The sequence below is a fragment of the Anabrus simplex genome, chromosome X (genome assembly GCF_040414725.1).
Source record: "Anabrus simplex isolate iqAnaSimp1 chromosome X, ASM4041472v1, whole genome shotgun sequence".
Lineage (NCBI taxonomy): Eukaryota > Metazoa > Arthropoda > Insecta > Orthoptera > Tettigoniidae > Anabrus > Anabrus simplex.
In genome coordinates this window covers 172,381,937-172,398,060 of record NC_090279.1, presented here as the reverse complement: position 1 = coordinate 172,398,060, position 16,124 = coordinate 172,381,937, and the positions used below count along the sequence as shown (strand labels likewise).

At 38.7% G+C, this 16,124-nt stretch overlaps 1 protein-coding gene across 1 annotated transcript in view; it reads left to right on the top strand.

Moving 5' to 3' along the window:
* LOC136886831 (somatomedin-B and thrombospondin type-1 domain-containing protein) overlaps window positions 1-14,351 on the top strand; it is a 312,236-nt gene extending 297,885 nt beyond the window's left edge. The window contains exon 5 of the mRNA XM_068230457.1: window positions 10,394-14,351. Coding sequence (XP_068086558.1) covers window positions 10,394-10,626 — 233 coding nt within the window. The 3' untranslated portion in view covers window positions 10,627-14,351. The remainder of the gene's footprint in view (window positions 1-10,393) is intronic.
* The last annotated feature ends 1,773 nt before the right edge of the window (window positions 14,352-16,124 follow it).

Below are 16,124 nucleotides of genomic sequence, written 5' to 3'. Positions count from 1 at the left end.
TATTCTCAATGGACTGTACTTGGTTTCCTGTAATCTCACCCGCCAGGTTCTGATGATCTTTTCAAAAACACAGTTGAAGAGTATCGGGGATAGCCCATCACCCTGTCGGACTCCTGTTTTGATGTCAAAGGAATGCGAGAGACATCCGTGGAACTTCACCTTGGATTTTGTATCGGTGAGGGTGGCTCTAATTAATGCCAGCAGTTTCAAATCAACTCCAAATTCATTTAAGATGTTTAGCAGGACTTCCTGGTCAATGGAGTCGTACGCTTTCTTAAAGTCCACAAAGACAGACACATACTGCTTGGACCTTAGTGTACAATATCTGATGATCGTTTTGAGATTTTGGATCTGTTCAGCTGTTGAGCGACCTTTTCTGAATCCTCCTTGGTATTCACCTATTTGATGTTCGACTTGTGCTTCCAAACGCTCCAGGATGGCAAGTGATAGAATTTTGTAAGTCACGGGTAGCAAAGTTGTTGATGTTCTTCATGCTGCCTTTTTTGTGTAATGGATGGATCAAAGCTATTTTCCAATCTTCGGGTAGGGTCTCCTTGTTCCAAATTTCTTCTATTTGCTTTTGCAAGATATCAACTGATTCCTCTGGGGCATATTTCCATATTTCTGCTACTACTGAGTCTTCTCCCGGCGCTTTGTTATTTTTGAGACGGGCAATGTGGCGCTTGATTTCATCTCTGTCGGGTGGTCTGGAATCTGGGTACCTGAGTAAGGGTTCCTTGGTCTCAATGGCGCTTTGCGGTTTAGAGCAATTAAGTAAATTCTTGAAGTAGTCTGCCAGAATGCTGCAATTTTCTTCATTTGACGTCGCCAGTGTGCCGTCCTTTCACTCAAAGCATAGAGATGGTGGCTTATGGCCAATGAGTTTGCGTTTGAAGGCTCTGTAGTACTCTTTGCTTTCATTCTTCCTAAAGTTTTGTTCTCTCTTTTCAATGAGAGATTTTTCGTATTTACGTTTCTCAGTTCTGAACACCCTAGCTGCTTGGGCACGTTGGGTTTTGTAGGCTTCCCAATCATTTTCTGATTTCGTACAGTAGTACTGTTTCCATGCATTGAGCCTTTCTTGGAGGACTGATTCGCAGGTACCATTCCACGAGGCATGCTTTTTGCTTCTCTTGATTTCTGCAACGTCTTTGGCGGCCTCAACAAGGAGAATTTTGGCGTTGTTAAAGTCACAGTCATTTGGTCTAGCCTTCTCCTGGAACTCCTCGATCCTTTGCCGAAGTTTATCATTGTCGAAGCGTGTGATCTGTTTGGTTGTCTTCCTTGTGTTTGCGGGAATTGGTTTGAATTTGATAAGAGACATATAATGATCTGAGGCCACATTGATGCCTTTCTTTACCTTGACATTCATAATCTCAGGGCTGTTTCTCCTGGAGATTGCAACATGATCAATTTGGAACTCTCCGAGAGCTGGGACGGGAGAACGCCAAGTCATTTGCTTTCTGGGTAGATGGCGAAAGTGGGTCGACATGACCTGCAGGTTGTGATTTTCGCAAATGGACACCAGTCTTTTGCCATTGGGATTGGTTCTTTTGTGAGCAGGGTAATTTCCTATTACTTTCTTGTACTTCTGTTCACGACCTAGCTGGGCATTGAAGTCACCCAAAAGAAGCTTGACATGGTGTTTGGGGATTTTGTTTAATTTTTCATCCAGTAGGTCCCAGAAATTATCAACTTCGTCTGGATCAGACTTGCTCTTATCGTTTGTAGGAGCATGTGCGTTAACTAGGGCCTAGGTTTTGTTCGCGCATTTAATTGTGAGTATAGACAATCTGTCATTCACAGGTTCGAAATTTGCAACCGATTTAAGGATCTTGGTTCTAACAGCAAACGCGGTTCCAAGCATCACAGCTCCATTGAGGATTCCTCTTTGCGCTTTGCTCTTGAAAAATCGGTAGCCTTCGGATTCAAAAATCTCTTCATCTGGGTACCTTGTTTCCTGTAGGGCCATTATGGATATATGATTTTCGTGAAGAGCTTTGGTAAGGGTTTTCAGCTTGCCAGTTTGTGTAAGTGAATTTATGTTGAAAGTTGGTAGAAAGGTTTTAGATTTTGGCCTGAGATTTTGACTCTTCGGGGTACACCGAGACGCTCCGACTCGTCTTTTGCATGATGTAGTCTCTCCCCCAGAATCCGAACGAGACTCGTGCGCCGTGGCGTTCACGACGATGGATTTATCCGAAGATTTACCCCCTGGGGTATGTTTCTTGAAATGTTGTGCCATCATGCTTTTTGACTTGACTTTGCTTTGGACGGGTACCCATCCTTTTACAACTAGGGTTGTTAGCCCTAGAGGTTGCCTCAAGATGTTTTCTGGCTTCTGGTCATTTACCAGTCATCGCCGTAACCCTGGCAAGGGACCAGTTTTTTTTCACGGTGGTACTTTATTTCCCTGAAATATCGTATGGCTTTCAGTGCCGGGATATCCCAGAACGGGTTCGGCTCGCCAGGTGCAGGTGACACCCGTAGGTGACCTGCGCGTCGTGATGAGGATGAAATGATGATGAAGACAACACATACACCCAGCCCCCGTGCTGTAGGAATTAACCAATTAAGGTTAAAATCCCCGACCCGGCCGGGAATCGAACCCGGGACCCTCTGAACCGAAGGCCAGTACGCTGACCGTTCAGCCAACGAGTCCTTTATTTCCCTACTACCCTCTGACTCTGCTGGCGGCAGAGCCAGCGAGCTTCCCCAATTCCAATGGGACGCGCCCGATGGAGGTAACCGGTAAATCCCCATTATTATTATTATTATTATTATTATTATTATTATTATTATTATTATTATTATTATTATTAATATAGGAGAGATACATGTTTATTCTGTACATTTGTGAAATGACTCGTTCTTCATTCGCTGCTCATCATGCAAGTCAGAAATCTGCTATGATAATTTCTGTACCTGAGAGCTAAAGCAACGTAAGTCACATTTTAGTCACTTTATAGGAGAGAGGTAAAGTGTCAGTTGAAGAGCATTTTTGCTCCATTATGACTTAGGCCATATATGTTCCTCATTGTTCTTGATATATTTTGATCACTGAACACATTCACTAATATAACTTACATTTAAAATGGTTAATTATTATTTTATTGCCATAAAAATAAAACGACAGTGGACTTACGTTTATATGGATCTAAGTTAAATAAAATGTGACTTACGTTCGTTTGGCTCTCAGGTAGAGATTTGAGAACTGCTATACGCTGTAGTTCATTCATTCAGGCATTTTCATTATTTGAGCCCGAAATTTTAGGCACTGATAGGTTAAAATGCAAATTTACTTATATATACCTATATAACTCCTTGAATTTATGTTACTCTTGCTACATATCCATTGAATCTTGGAAAACCCACTTCACAACAATTCTCAACAAAGGAAACAGAACCCGGGCTCTCGGCATCAGAAAACAGAACAATACAACAATATCTGCAATAACCCTTACAGAAGTAAAAGAGATAGTATTTACCATGAAAAAGCGGAAGGCCGCAGGGCCAGACGGGATATATACTGAAAATCTACAAGACTCCCTGGAAATACTAGGTCCCGTATGGACAAAACTCTTCAATAGAAGTCTTGAAAGCGGATTTATTCCAGATAGCTGGAGGCAATCACGAATGAAAATACTCTATAAAGGAAAAGGAGAAGCCAATAATGAAAACTCATACAGAGGAATAGCGTTAGAGAATAACTCCTTCAAGATTTACACAAGAATTCTCGCCCGGCGACTTGAGAGGGAAATTGAAATCCACATTCCGGAGGAGCAATTTGGATTCAGGAATGGGAGAGGGACCCTGCACGCAATTGCAAATCTACTAAACGACATACATGAGGCACTAAGGCACAGAAGAGGAAAATTTCACGTTGTCTTCATTGATTATACGAAAGCCTTTGATTTCCTGAACAGAGCCAAGTTAATGAAGAAGCTAGAACATATGATTGGACAAAACAACCCTCTGGTCACTGCAATAAATAATTTGCTAGCATTCAATTTCGTTGAAATCGAAGACGGTGTATCAACCTCGTCCCCCATCACACACACCAATGGGGTTCTCCAGGGTGATCCATTAAGCCCAATCTTATTCAATATCGCCACAGCAGATGTAACGAAGATAATACAGAACTCTCCAGTCGTGCTATACCCCTATGCTGATGATATGATACTAGGCTCAAGAAACAGGGAGGTCCTCCAGGAAGCAATGGACAAGTTACAGATCTGGGCTGACGAAAATGACCTACAACTAAATAAAGACAAAACTCTTTACATGACATTTCGAAAACGAGGAAGAGTTGTGGCACACGACACAATCACGTTTTCAGGACAGACCTTGAGAAGAGTAGGTAATTTCCGATACCTCGGCATCACTCTTCAATCTAATGGTACCTCTTACAGAATACACATAAGAGAAAGAACGGCAGTAGCCATACGAGGGATCTACGACATTGAAAACCCCACCATGATCTCCCTAGAAACAGCAATGCTTCTCTTCCGCAGCAAAATTCTCCCTACTCTCACCTATGGTATTCATCTCATTTGGGACCACCTTACTAAGACCGACTTAGAAACCCTAGAAAGAGTAAAAGCCAGATTCCTGAAAAGAATACTGGGGATAGCAAAAACAGCGCCGTCAAGACTAGCGTATATGCTTCCAAAAGAACGCTTTTTCATAGAAGATATGAGGTACATCCTACAGCTACCATCTACACCACAAGCAGAAGCAGTCCTTAGGAAAAGAAAGAAAAAACAAGAAGAAATATGGCCGGAATTTTTCACGACAGAAGCCATGCTAGACCGAAGATGGAGTGGACCAAACCAGGTTTTGCGTAGTGCCATTACTAGACTAGCCGTACATGGATTTCACCATAAATTGTGCATGAAAACATACTTCCATGACCCAGATGAAGGCTGCTTATGCAAACTATGCAACAAAGTGTGTGAGCGTTATCATTTTACAATTTGTACACAGAGACACAAGACTCTAAAGGAATACAGCAAAGAATAGTGTATTTTGTATCTATTTGTTCAGTGTATACTAATTTTATGCACGTTTGTGCGCTCTTTTCTTAATAATAATAATTATGGTACAACGGGTTGCATGACACTTCCTACACATCAAATTACTTTGCATTCTAACCTGTTGCCACCTAAAAATCCGAGATCTACTCATTATCATCGTCATCGCATTGTGTTTATGTTGCGTGTTTCTATTTTTAAAAGTATTGTGTAGATTTAGGGTTCCTGTTATTAATTCACATTTCATTTTGGGTCCATTAGTTGTATAGTCACATAGGTAGATCATGAAAATGCATTCCATAATGCTGCTTGGATCAAGCTGTTTGAGATTCTGAAAGTGATCGCGATCAGATGAGAAATAAGAATGATCTACATCAGTAAAAAATTAATTCTGCAGTGATAAGAATTGTAGCCTATGAAAGAGAAGCTACAATCCAGAAAGGTTTGAGACAAGGTTGCAATTTTTCCCTCTCGTTTTCATCGCTTACATAGAACACGCTATAAAGGAAATCAAGGAGGAATTTGGAAAAGGAATCAAATTCCAACGGGAGGAAATCAAAACTGTGAGAATTTCTGATGACATTGTCATTCTGTCTGAGTCTCAAGAAATTGCTGAATTGTATGAAGAGAGTCTTGGAAAAGGAATACAAGATAAAAATAAATACATTTAAAACAAAAGTAATGGAGTGCAATCGAAAGAAGTAATGCAGGTAATGAAATGAAGCCCTAAAGGAGGTATATGAATACAGTTACTTCTGTATTGGAATGACTAACAATGTCAGAAGTAAGGAGGACATAAAATTCAGGCAAACACAAGCAAGGAAGGCACTTTTAAGAATAAATTTGCTCACTTCGAACATTAATATAGCTATTTGAAAGATGTTCCTCAAGACTTTCGTCTGGAGCGTGGCATTGCATGGAAGTGATACATCGACGGTAACTACCTCAGGAAGAAAGAATAGAGGCTTTTGAAATGTGGTGTTACAGGTCAATGCTGAATATGAGATAGGTAGAGCGAATTAGGAATGATGAGATACTAACTCGAATTGGTGAGAGGAGATCGATTTGGCAAAACTTGACCTGAAGAAGTAACAGAATGATAGGACACATCTTCAGTCACCCAGGTTTTGTTCATTTAGTTTTGAGGACAGTGTAGGCGGTAAGAGCGGTACGGGTAGACTAAGGTATGAATATGACAAGCAGATGTAGGATGTAGTAGTCACGTAGAAGTGAAAAGGATAGCATGGGATAGGGTGAGATGGAGCGCTGCATCAAACCAATCTGTGGACATGTGACGCAGAGAGAAAGGAAAAGGTATATTAGTCGGTAAATCGCTCAGTAACAGTTGTAAAACGGCTAAGTTACTGAATGAGTGGTCACCGTAGGAAATTCGCATCGTGTTGGGATTTCTGCGGGGGAAATCATGAAATCCGTTAATTTTCACCGGATTCTGTCTGAATACAGTTAGAAAGAGATGTCTAGGAAATTAAACTGCCAGGAGTGTCCAAGGACATGTTCGGCTCGCCATATGCAGATCTTTTGATTTGACGCTTGTAGGCGACCTACGCGTCGTGATGAGGATGAAATGGTGCTGGACGAGGAGCAGTTAACAACTCTCATCTCGAACTTCCTCGTCGCCTACCGGACCTCTCCTCCCGGGGGCCAGTCTCGCATCGGAGGGCATGTCGCAGAAGACTCTACCTGAGACATTCCCGAGACCAAGACTAGAAGACAAAAGAGCGCATGCCAGTCATCCTCCAGGGATATATCGGCTGACCGTCTCGCAGACGAAACCTCACATACACTGCACATGGCTGCAGCACAACCAGACTTGACATTACTACAACATCTCCAGGCTATCCAGCAAAAGCTAGACTCGGTAGCACTCAACCAGACTACTCTCCACCAACGGGTGACAACTCTGGAGACGGAAGGCCTCCCAGAAATGAACGAGACAGTCCAGGACGCTCACCAACGTCCAGAGACACCACAGACGCAACCTTCAGTATGGCGCAACCTTCGGCCGGCCAACTACAGGTCCGGATGGGTCAACCCCGACCAGAACCGAGTTCTACAGCTGGCTACCACACTGCAACAACAACTGTTGGTGACCACCGCCGGCAGAGACAAGCACGACATAGAGACCATCCTCTGGGGTCTCAGTGCATGGGAACACCTCGACGACGTCCAGCGCAGCTACTTCGCCACCCGAGCGAATCTTCTCTACGTAGCAATCAACAAAGGGTGGCAGGCTGCCATTCAGTTGGACGCGGCCACATCGGAAACACTCGCATGGACCCAGAGGGGTTCTCCGTTCAGCCAATGCAACGCCCAGCCCCGGTCACCCGCGAAAGGGCCCGTGGACGGGGACGCGGTGCTCGGGGGATCGCTGCGAAGAGAAACAGCACGATCGTCAGGAGGCAGCCGTGACCACTTCCAGGACCAACCCGTCCGCCCTGGATGCAGCACACACTCAGCCCCCGTGCCAGTGGAATTAACCAGTGATGGTTAAAATTCACGAACCTGTCAGGAATCGAACTCGGGACCCCTGAGACCAAAGGCCAGCACGCTGAAGATTTACACAGCTGAGGAATTGTAGTCCTAAAAATGCCACTCATGGAGCGGTATGGGAGAATAACAATGAACACTGAATGAGGTAAGAGGCAGTCGAAGAAGAGGACGCTCCTTTCGTCGGTCCAGGAAGAAGACACTGATCATAGAATATGAAAATGTATTTATTTATTTATTTACTTACGTCCCTTTACATATCCAGTTACACCAGACGGAGACAGAACACAACCTTTTCTATTTACAGAAATAATAAAAATAACTCTTTAAGTATGAGGATGGCAGTGATAAAACAAATTCATTATTATAATATCAATAATAATACAAATAACAATAATGTTGTGAGCACGTATAAAGCTGTATCAGTTGTACAAATCTTTGACAGTTAATTCCTTGCGGAAGGACCAAAAACGTACGATTTTGTTTTTACAAATGGTTGTACGTTGCACCGACGCAGATAGGTCTTATGGCGACGATGGGAGAAGAAAGGGCTAGAAATCGAATGGAATCAACCGTGACCTTAATTAAGGTACAGCCCCAGCATTTGCCTGGTATGAAAATAGGAAACCATGGAAAACCATCTTCAGGGCTGCCGGCAGTGAGGTTCTAACTCACTATCTCCAGAATTCTGGACACTGGAGTCACGTACGAATTTCATTCAAAATAGTTCTCAAAACCTCAAGTAAAAAACCAAAAAACAAATATATGGCCAATATTCAGGATATTCCATCTAAGAGAAAACCAAAACAGGGCGATTTTCGAAAGGTCGAAACTTCAACATATCTAGTGGCTAGATATGAGAAATAATGATAAACAAGGTGTGGAGGTCAGATTAATTGAAATTAAGTCAGCTAACATGAAAACCCTTGATTATACAATAAGAGAGCATGGGTAGGTAGGATCCGACACTACCGGACAATTGTAAGATAAGAAATTTTATTTATATGCGTCAGAAACACTTAGCCTGAGAAACAAAACATCAAAATGAGAACTGGAGAAACTATAACGAAAAATAAGAAAAAATAATTTTGTACCAATTAACAAGGAAGGAACATGGAAGCTCAGAAATGAGGGAGAAGTGCATAACAAATTGGGCAAATTAACGAATTTCATCAGGACGAGGAGGCTGACTTTCTTCGGTTACGTACTCCATATGTCTGACAGCAGGCGTAACCCAAGTTTGAAATCTTAAAGGAAAACCTAGATGTCACCAAGCATGGCTGAATTTTTGAAGCTGAGCGGGAAAACTGAAAAAGATATCTTAAACAGACATATCTTTAAAGAAACTCCAGGTTTGGAGGGACCTGAAAATTAGGTCAAACCAGTGAAACGACTTCCCTGATCAGAGGACAGAAGAAACGCTCACATTAAGAGAAGGAAGGACATGTGGGCAAGGATACGAAAACATGGTTGGAATGTAAATTAATATGGTCAACCGAGGCCGTAATAACGGTATTAAAAATCGTTATGATAATGTTAATTATATAAAAAATATCATGAATAATAAATAGTGATAAATAATTATTTCACAAATAGCAGTGAAAAAATGAAGAGACAAGGAATAATTGAAGATCAGGCAGAAACAAAAACAATAATGAATATACTCGTATATACGATTCTCACGTAACATTCGTATGATTGTTGCTGTATATTTTTAATTCTCCTCGTGCATTCATGATCGATATATCCTTTATTTTTGAAAAATGATATTAAATTTGCAAGAAAAAGTACGCCACGTCATATTAATCATAATTCTTTGTCATTCAACTAAATTACATGCACATTCTTATAACAGGTGAAATTTAATGTAGCAACAATAAAGAAGCAATGCTAAAGAAATACCGACGCAAAGCGCAAGTTAAGCTTCACGACACTGGCGTACATGTTCTCGAGAAACTGTGGTTTAGTAATCATTTCTAAAGCCCGGATTTTTATGCACTAACAGGTTAGATTGCAAACTAATTTGGTTAATAGGAAATGTCGGCCACCCGCTCTTCCATAACGTAGCAAGAGTAACATCAATTATAGGGGTTCTGTTGGACCGTACCCCTCACGTTTATGCAAACCCCATAGCATAATCGTTGTGAAGGTAGACTATACTTGCTGCTCGCTTCAGTAGGTTTGCATTCTAACCTATTAATGCATAAAAATCCGGGCTCTAATCATTTCAGTGATGTGTTTATACAAGAGTGTCTTTTTAGGCATATGTCTCTAAAATTTGCTAATGACCTGCAATCAAAATCAACTGTCATATATTTATAAATGTTTAATAATTGGTAATTATTTAAAATAAAAGCAAATCTTAAATATAGCAATGTTATTTAACTGGATCTATACACAGAAGAATCTATAAGTTCGTGGACTGGCCGCCTAGTTTCGCTGTGGTGCACAACAGCTGAGAGGATGTTGCCGTGACAGTTCTTCGCTACTCTCAGCAAGAGGCAGTTGCATACTTTGTCAGCGACGGAAAGTTAGAGTGTCTTAGTTTGAGCAACGGGAAAATGTCAATTTCTGCTAAAATCGAGACGAATCCGCTAGCGAAACTTTTGAGATGATCAAGTCGAAATCGCCCGGATCACCACGATGGGAAAAGGGGACGCGAAAGGACATGTCAAAAGACTGTATGATCCTTGAACTGTTAGCGCCAGCCCACGAACATATTGCCTGTAGTACGTACATAGGTGTACACTGTGTTGCCTACGCTGTAGGCGCCAGTCCACGAACTTATTGACTGTAGTGGAATTTACCTGTTCACTTACAAACTTACCATCGCACTTATTTTGTTTTTTCAGGTGAACGCATCTGTGTTCGCTGCGAACCTCAAGCTCTTCGCAAGTCGCTCGGCTACCGTTGTCCTGGACATGGTGTCGAAGACCGCGCCACTCGTTGGACAGCCCTGTCCGCCCCTCATTGCCACGGAAAGTGGATCCGACTTGGGCCTGAACTGACGTCCTCCTCCTCACATCAAAACAAGGACTCTCTCTGCCCGAGTTGCAACAAAGGACCGGATTACATATTCGTCTGAAGTTATTATTTAATGGAACTTTTTTAAAAACAACAAACTTTAAAGCAGTAAGGAAAAAGTACATAAGTCTTTTCTCACGAAACAATTGATTAAACATGCAAAGGACACAACAGTAACATTATTTAAATAAATATAAAACAGTGCTGACTGAATTCAAACACGGGCTCTTTTCTCCTGGGAATTAAAACCTTTAAAATAGTGAAATACTGTAGTGAAGGTAAGTATTTAAAATGTATCAGGTTGATATTTCTTCTACGGATACGTTAAAGTATTAAGTTATTATTTATATAGAATAATAAGCATCTATATTCAAAATTTCAGCTTACTATTTCAAGTGGTTGAGCTATAAGTACAGTTCGAAAAATATTACAAATTTGTTTAGTTTTGTAAATTTAGAACATGTTTTGAATTTACGAACAAAAATGGGGTGCTTGACTGTTGAAATTACGGTAAAAATGCTTGAGTGGTATTTTTAATGGAATATCAAAATATGCAATTTGGAAAATATAAAATATTTTGCCTGTTATACCGAAGGACGTATTACAAACGAGATACAGTTTTGAATGAGGAAATACTTAATTATAAGATACAGTACATCATTAATAATACAGTTATATATGATACGTGGAATTGCAATTTAAATTTCATACAATATTCTACACCACTTCAAAATGTAACTGCTGGAAACGCACTAAGTAAAATTGTGTTTAACATTTATACCGTCGCTCCTAATTGTATAAGTTGTTCTATCTGTAACTCAACTTCTACTACAAAACCACTATAAACCATTATACTTTTACCCGTGGTATTACTGTATTACCTTTATTTACTGATCTTCAGACGTAAGACTAAAAGCAGACATTCCAGAATAGTTAAGTTAATTGTGTCCTAATAAAGGATTCCAACTGTGACTTTAAATTCTCAGTTGAAAAGAGCCATAACAATGGATGAGAAATTATGGTAACGTCGAGAAAAATATCCGCTTGTCTACCATTACCACGCTGTTCCTATGATTTGAATTTGTTTTCGTGTGTGGATTCCTGAACTTTAAGGTTATCAGTCAATACCTCTCGAGCATATGAAACATTGGAACTCTATTTCATTTCACGTACTACGTGATCTTCGTAATCACACGTTACTTTCAAATGGAGACATTCGCTTTGAAATATAAATTGTATATGCAATATAAGCAAATGTGTATAATTCAGGAGAAATTTCAATTGAAAAAAAAGACCACCAGAAAATTTGTTTTAAGAAGGAAAAAGTTTGAGGTAATGTTCATATAAATGCAGTGGTTTGCAACCTTTAGTGTGATCACTATCCAAAAGTATTCAAGCACCATGAATTTGAATTGCTTTAGTAGATAAGTGAATCCATCAGTGATGGGCAGGAAGAATTCGGTTGTCACTGCACGTAAATAGTCTTTGCACATGTGAACCAATGAACAGAGAACGGAATTTGTTCTGGAGGTATTTCATAATTAGAAAAAAAGTTTTCTCCCGGTCATAGGTCGCTCTAAATATAGCCAAATATTTGAGAAAAGCACTTCGCAACACATACGGCACTTTGGTGTGTTTTAATTCCATCCCAAATGCTATGAATTTCTTATCGAACAATTGAAGATTATTTAACTGAAGTTTCTGCCTGAGCACCCGTATTAATCTCTTGAATATTTTTCTTCTTATCGGGTACGCACTGAACTAAAAGTTGTAATAAACCATGTTAAACAACCGGTTACTTTTCTTTCAAAATATGAAAAAGATCTCAGTGTTATTCGTGATTGCGAGTACTTTTCCACTATAATCACGAGAACTGTAAATATCACTTAAAGTGCGTCGTGTTGCTTGCGAATACGAGTTCTAGAACGCCTGTATTAATACAATGGCAGGCATCACTCATGTTAATTATTAGACTAAGTAAGAAGAACCATCGTACTGGGTTTTTGTTTTGAATGTTCGCCATGAATATTAAATTTTGTGTATCTAGTACGTTGATTTCAAATTTGATTTGAAACTCGCATCATAAAATGAGGAACTGTAGATTTTGAAATCAATATGAAATTGATGATAACATTTCAGTCTACAGAAGTTAACTTCTGTGGAAAAAGGGAGGCTTCTTACTGGTGTCTAGATTTGTGATAAAAGTAATGTAGTAAAATTCCCACTAATCTCAAAAACGTCTGAAATAATTTCATATCTACTGTATTTACTTTTATCAATGTATGAAAATATTCGTGGACTTGGTATGCTTTAAAATGTGAGCAAAATACATTGATTCAATTCAAATCATAGCGAACAGCCATTTGGTAAATTTTGATGTTGGATAAACACTCTTTGATGTCTTTATTTACTTCATAGAATAACAGACTGCCGTTTAAGAAAAGATGATAGAAATAATGATCTCATTGTGCAGCTTCCAGATGTGGTGAATGGCAGTGCCCAGCTTAGAGACTAGTCTGTCTATAGGGTCCAAATTATTGTTAAAAAAGCATATTGGATAATAAACCATGAAGAGAGACGACTGTAGTACTGTCAGTACTGACACACACAATTGAAACGTGATTTATAAGTGTGAGTGATCATAACCAGGAATTTATATTTATTAGTAGGTTAGATTTTGAATGAGTTCTGCCTGTCTTATATTTTGCATTAAACTATGTGGACGATTGCATAAAATACAAGAGTAAGACGAACATCAATCTCTGCCTTTTAGGCAGAACTAGTTCCAGAAATGTATTGCAGGTAACATAATCCAGAGAACTCCTTATATTCCAACCTAATAATACACATAAATCCATATGCCATAAGCACTCCTAATTTGACGATCTTTAAAACAAGGAAGATTTTCCTAATAGGTATTTAGTCATGTTTTATTGATCATTATGTAAATAATTAAGATTTTTTGTACTAATTGAACTCTCTTAATCTTTCGGTTTGAAACTAGTTCCCTCTATGATGATCATAATTATGCTTATTTCGATTCCTAGATCAATAACTGAACTGGAAAAATAATTTGTTCTTGTATCCGCTAATATAATTATGAATATTAGTAATGACAGTGGAATATATTATATATACTCAATGTTATTTGTTAGTTAAGAGTCTAGTAACTCATATAATATCTGAATATTAAAAGAGTTTCCACATTAACAGATTGATTATATTAGCAAACTTTGATATTCTGTTATGTTTTGTAATAATATTTTATATTTTAGAATGAAATTAACTTTACTTGATCACAACACAAGTAGCTTGCTACTAGCTGTCGGGCTAAGAAATACCGAACAAGTGAGAGTATATTTTATGATAGATTTTGCACAAATTTTTAGATTTTATTGTCGAACACTTTCATTAATGTCGTTCTGAAAACTGAAGGCGAAGATTCAGAGTTTTTAACCTTGAAATTTTACTGTATTAATACATTTATTTACTATGAAAGGCAGATGTTCAGTAAATTTCCAAATTCTTTGCAATTATTTAAGAAGAGACTATGTAAACAACAGATAGGGAGTCTGCCACCTGGGCTACTGCTCTAAATGCAGATCAGGGGTGATTGATTGATTGATTGATTGATTGATTGATTGATTGATTGATTGATTGATTGATTGATTGATTGATTGATTGATTGATTGATTCAGAAACAGTATATTAAAAACTGATGTACAAATTTTGTTTTATGAAAATGTTGATTGTTTCCTTGAAACTTAAGAGTTATTAAACGAAAATAAAGCTTATACAAGTTCAGTTTTAACTAACTTGAGATGTGGATCATGAGCATGAGCACCCACAGTTAAACATTCGAGCTCTCAAGCTCTTAGTAAAAACCTGCCATATCTACTGTAACCTAGTGGAATTATTTCCATGCTGTTTTATGTGGATGGTTGAATTTAATGTAGAATGTATCATTTTTTCCTTAAAAAATATACCACTAAGTGTATATTTTCTTAAGATAATTAAGAACTGTGTTCAGTTTTGCAAGTAATAATTTCTATTAAAATAACTCATCTGTTCACTATATTTTACATATGATCAATTGAAGCTGATTTATACATTACTCCAGTGTTAATTCACACGATAATTATTTATTTATTTATTCATTCGCTATTCGCCTTCAGTACGCAGTCAGACAATAACTTACATAGCGATGTTAAGTTTGAAATTACGAGAGGGACTGAATAAGAAATAGATAAACAGTTTTTGTAATATGCTTCCTTTCATCAAAAACTATTTTTTGTTAATTTTGTATTCCTTATGAATTAATACGGAATAGCCTGAAACCTACTGTTCGTAAATCAAGAGTTATTTAATTCAAATTAACCCTCGATCTCTATGCAAATTGTGTGAAATGAACTTTTATGTAAACAAAACTGGGACTTAAAAGGAAACAAGCGGTTTTCTGAAAATTTCTTGATTGAACAGTATGTTACTCTTCATGATATTTGACATAATTTGTGAGGAGAGAAATCAAGGGTGCGCAAAATACAGATGGCGAACCACATGCAATGCTTATGAGTGTTGTTTTTCGTTCCGTTACAACGTTCTCAAATTTATAGGATTAATGAGAATTATATCAGTAAAATTACTCAAATTTCGGCATATTATATGCAGCTTTATATGTCACGTAATGAACTTCAGAATTTAATTTCCAACCAGCCGCATTGAGCCGTAGCCTACTCGGTAGACCTGGAATGACCCAGCCACGGACAGTGGTGAACACAGTTCTGCCGTTTTCCATTAAGTGTGCACCCTCCTCATTTCTACCAGCGTCTGGCAGCAGGAGTCGAATAGCTGTAATACGATGAAGACCAGTGTGTCACGTACCAGTGTTTATCAAAACAGAGGAATGGTATGCTAAGAAAAGAAAGTTATTTAACTCCTCAGATACTTCTGCCAATTGCAACAGCAATGACATCCGTCGGTGATGAATGGCAGCAGGAGATTAGACACACGTTACAACAAACGATAGTCAACGTAATCTTGTTGCCGATCACTTTTATTGGCCTTCCATACCGTAGGCCTTCACGCGTAATTTTCCTCCGATTCTGTGATATTAGGGCATCCAATATAAAGGAAGTTATTGTTACTTTTTTTACGACTCACCCCTTGTCTTATTATTCAGGCGATCATTCCTTAGCGATTTGTTTTCTTATTTTAATAACTGTTTCCATATTTTTCCTTATCAAAATAGTTTGATGAGAACGCGTTTTCCAGCCTAAGATAATCACCACAAAAATCACCACTGTCGCTAGTTAACACGATTGAACAATATTTCCATGTTAGTGATGATCGACGTTGATATCGACTAAGCAACACAAGTCTAAATTCATTCATTCTACTCTCATACTTGGTACGGTAAAAGTGTATAAATCATAAATGATCGGTAGTTGTATTCTCTATACATTTTGCTATGTAGTATTTATCTATAGGATGATGATGCTTGTTGTTTAAAGGGCCTAACATATAGGTCATCGGACCTATATAGTATTTATCGACAGGACT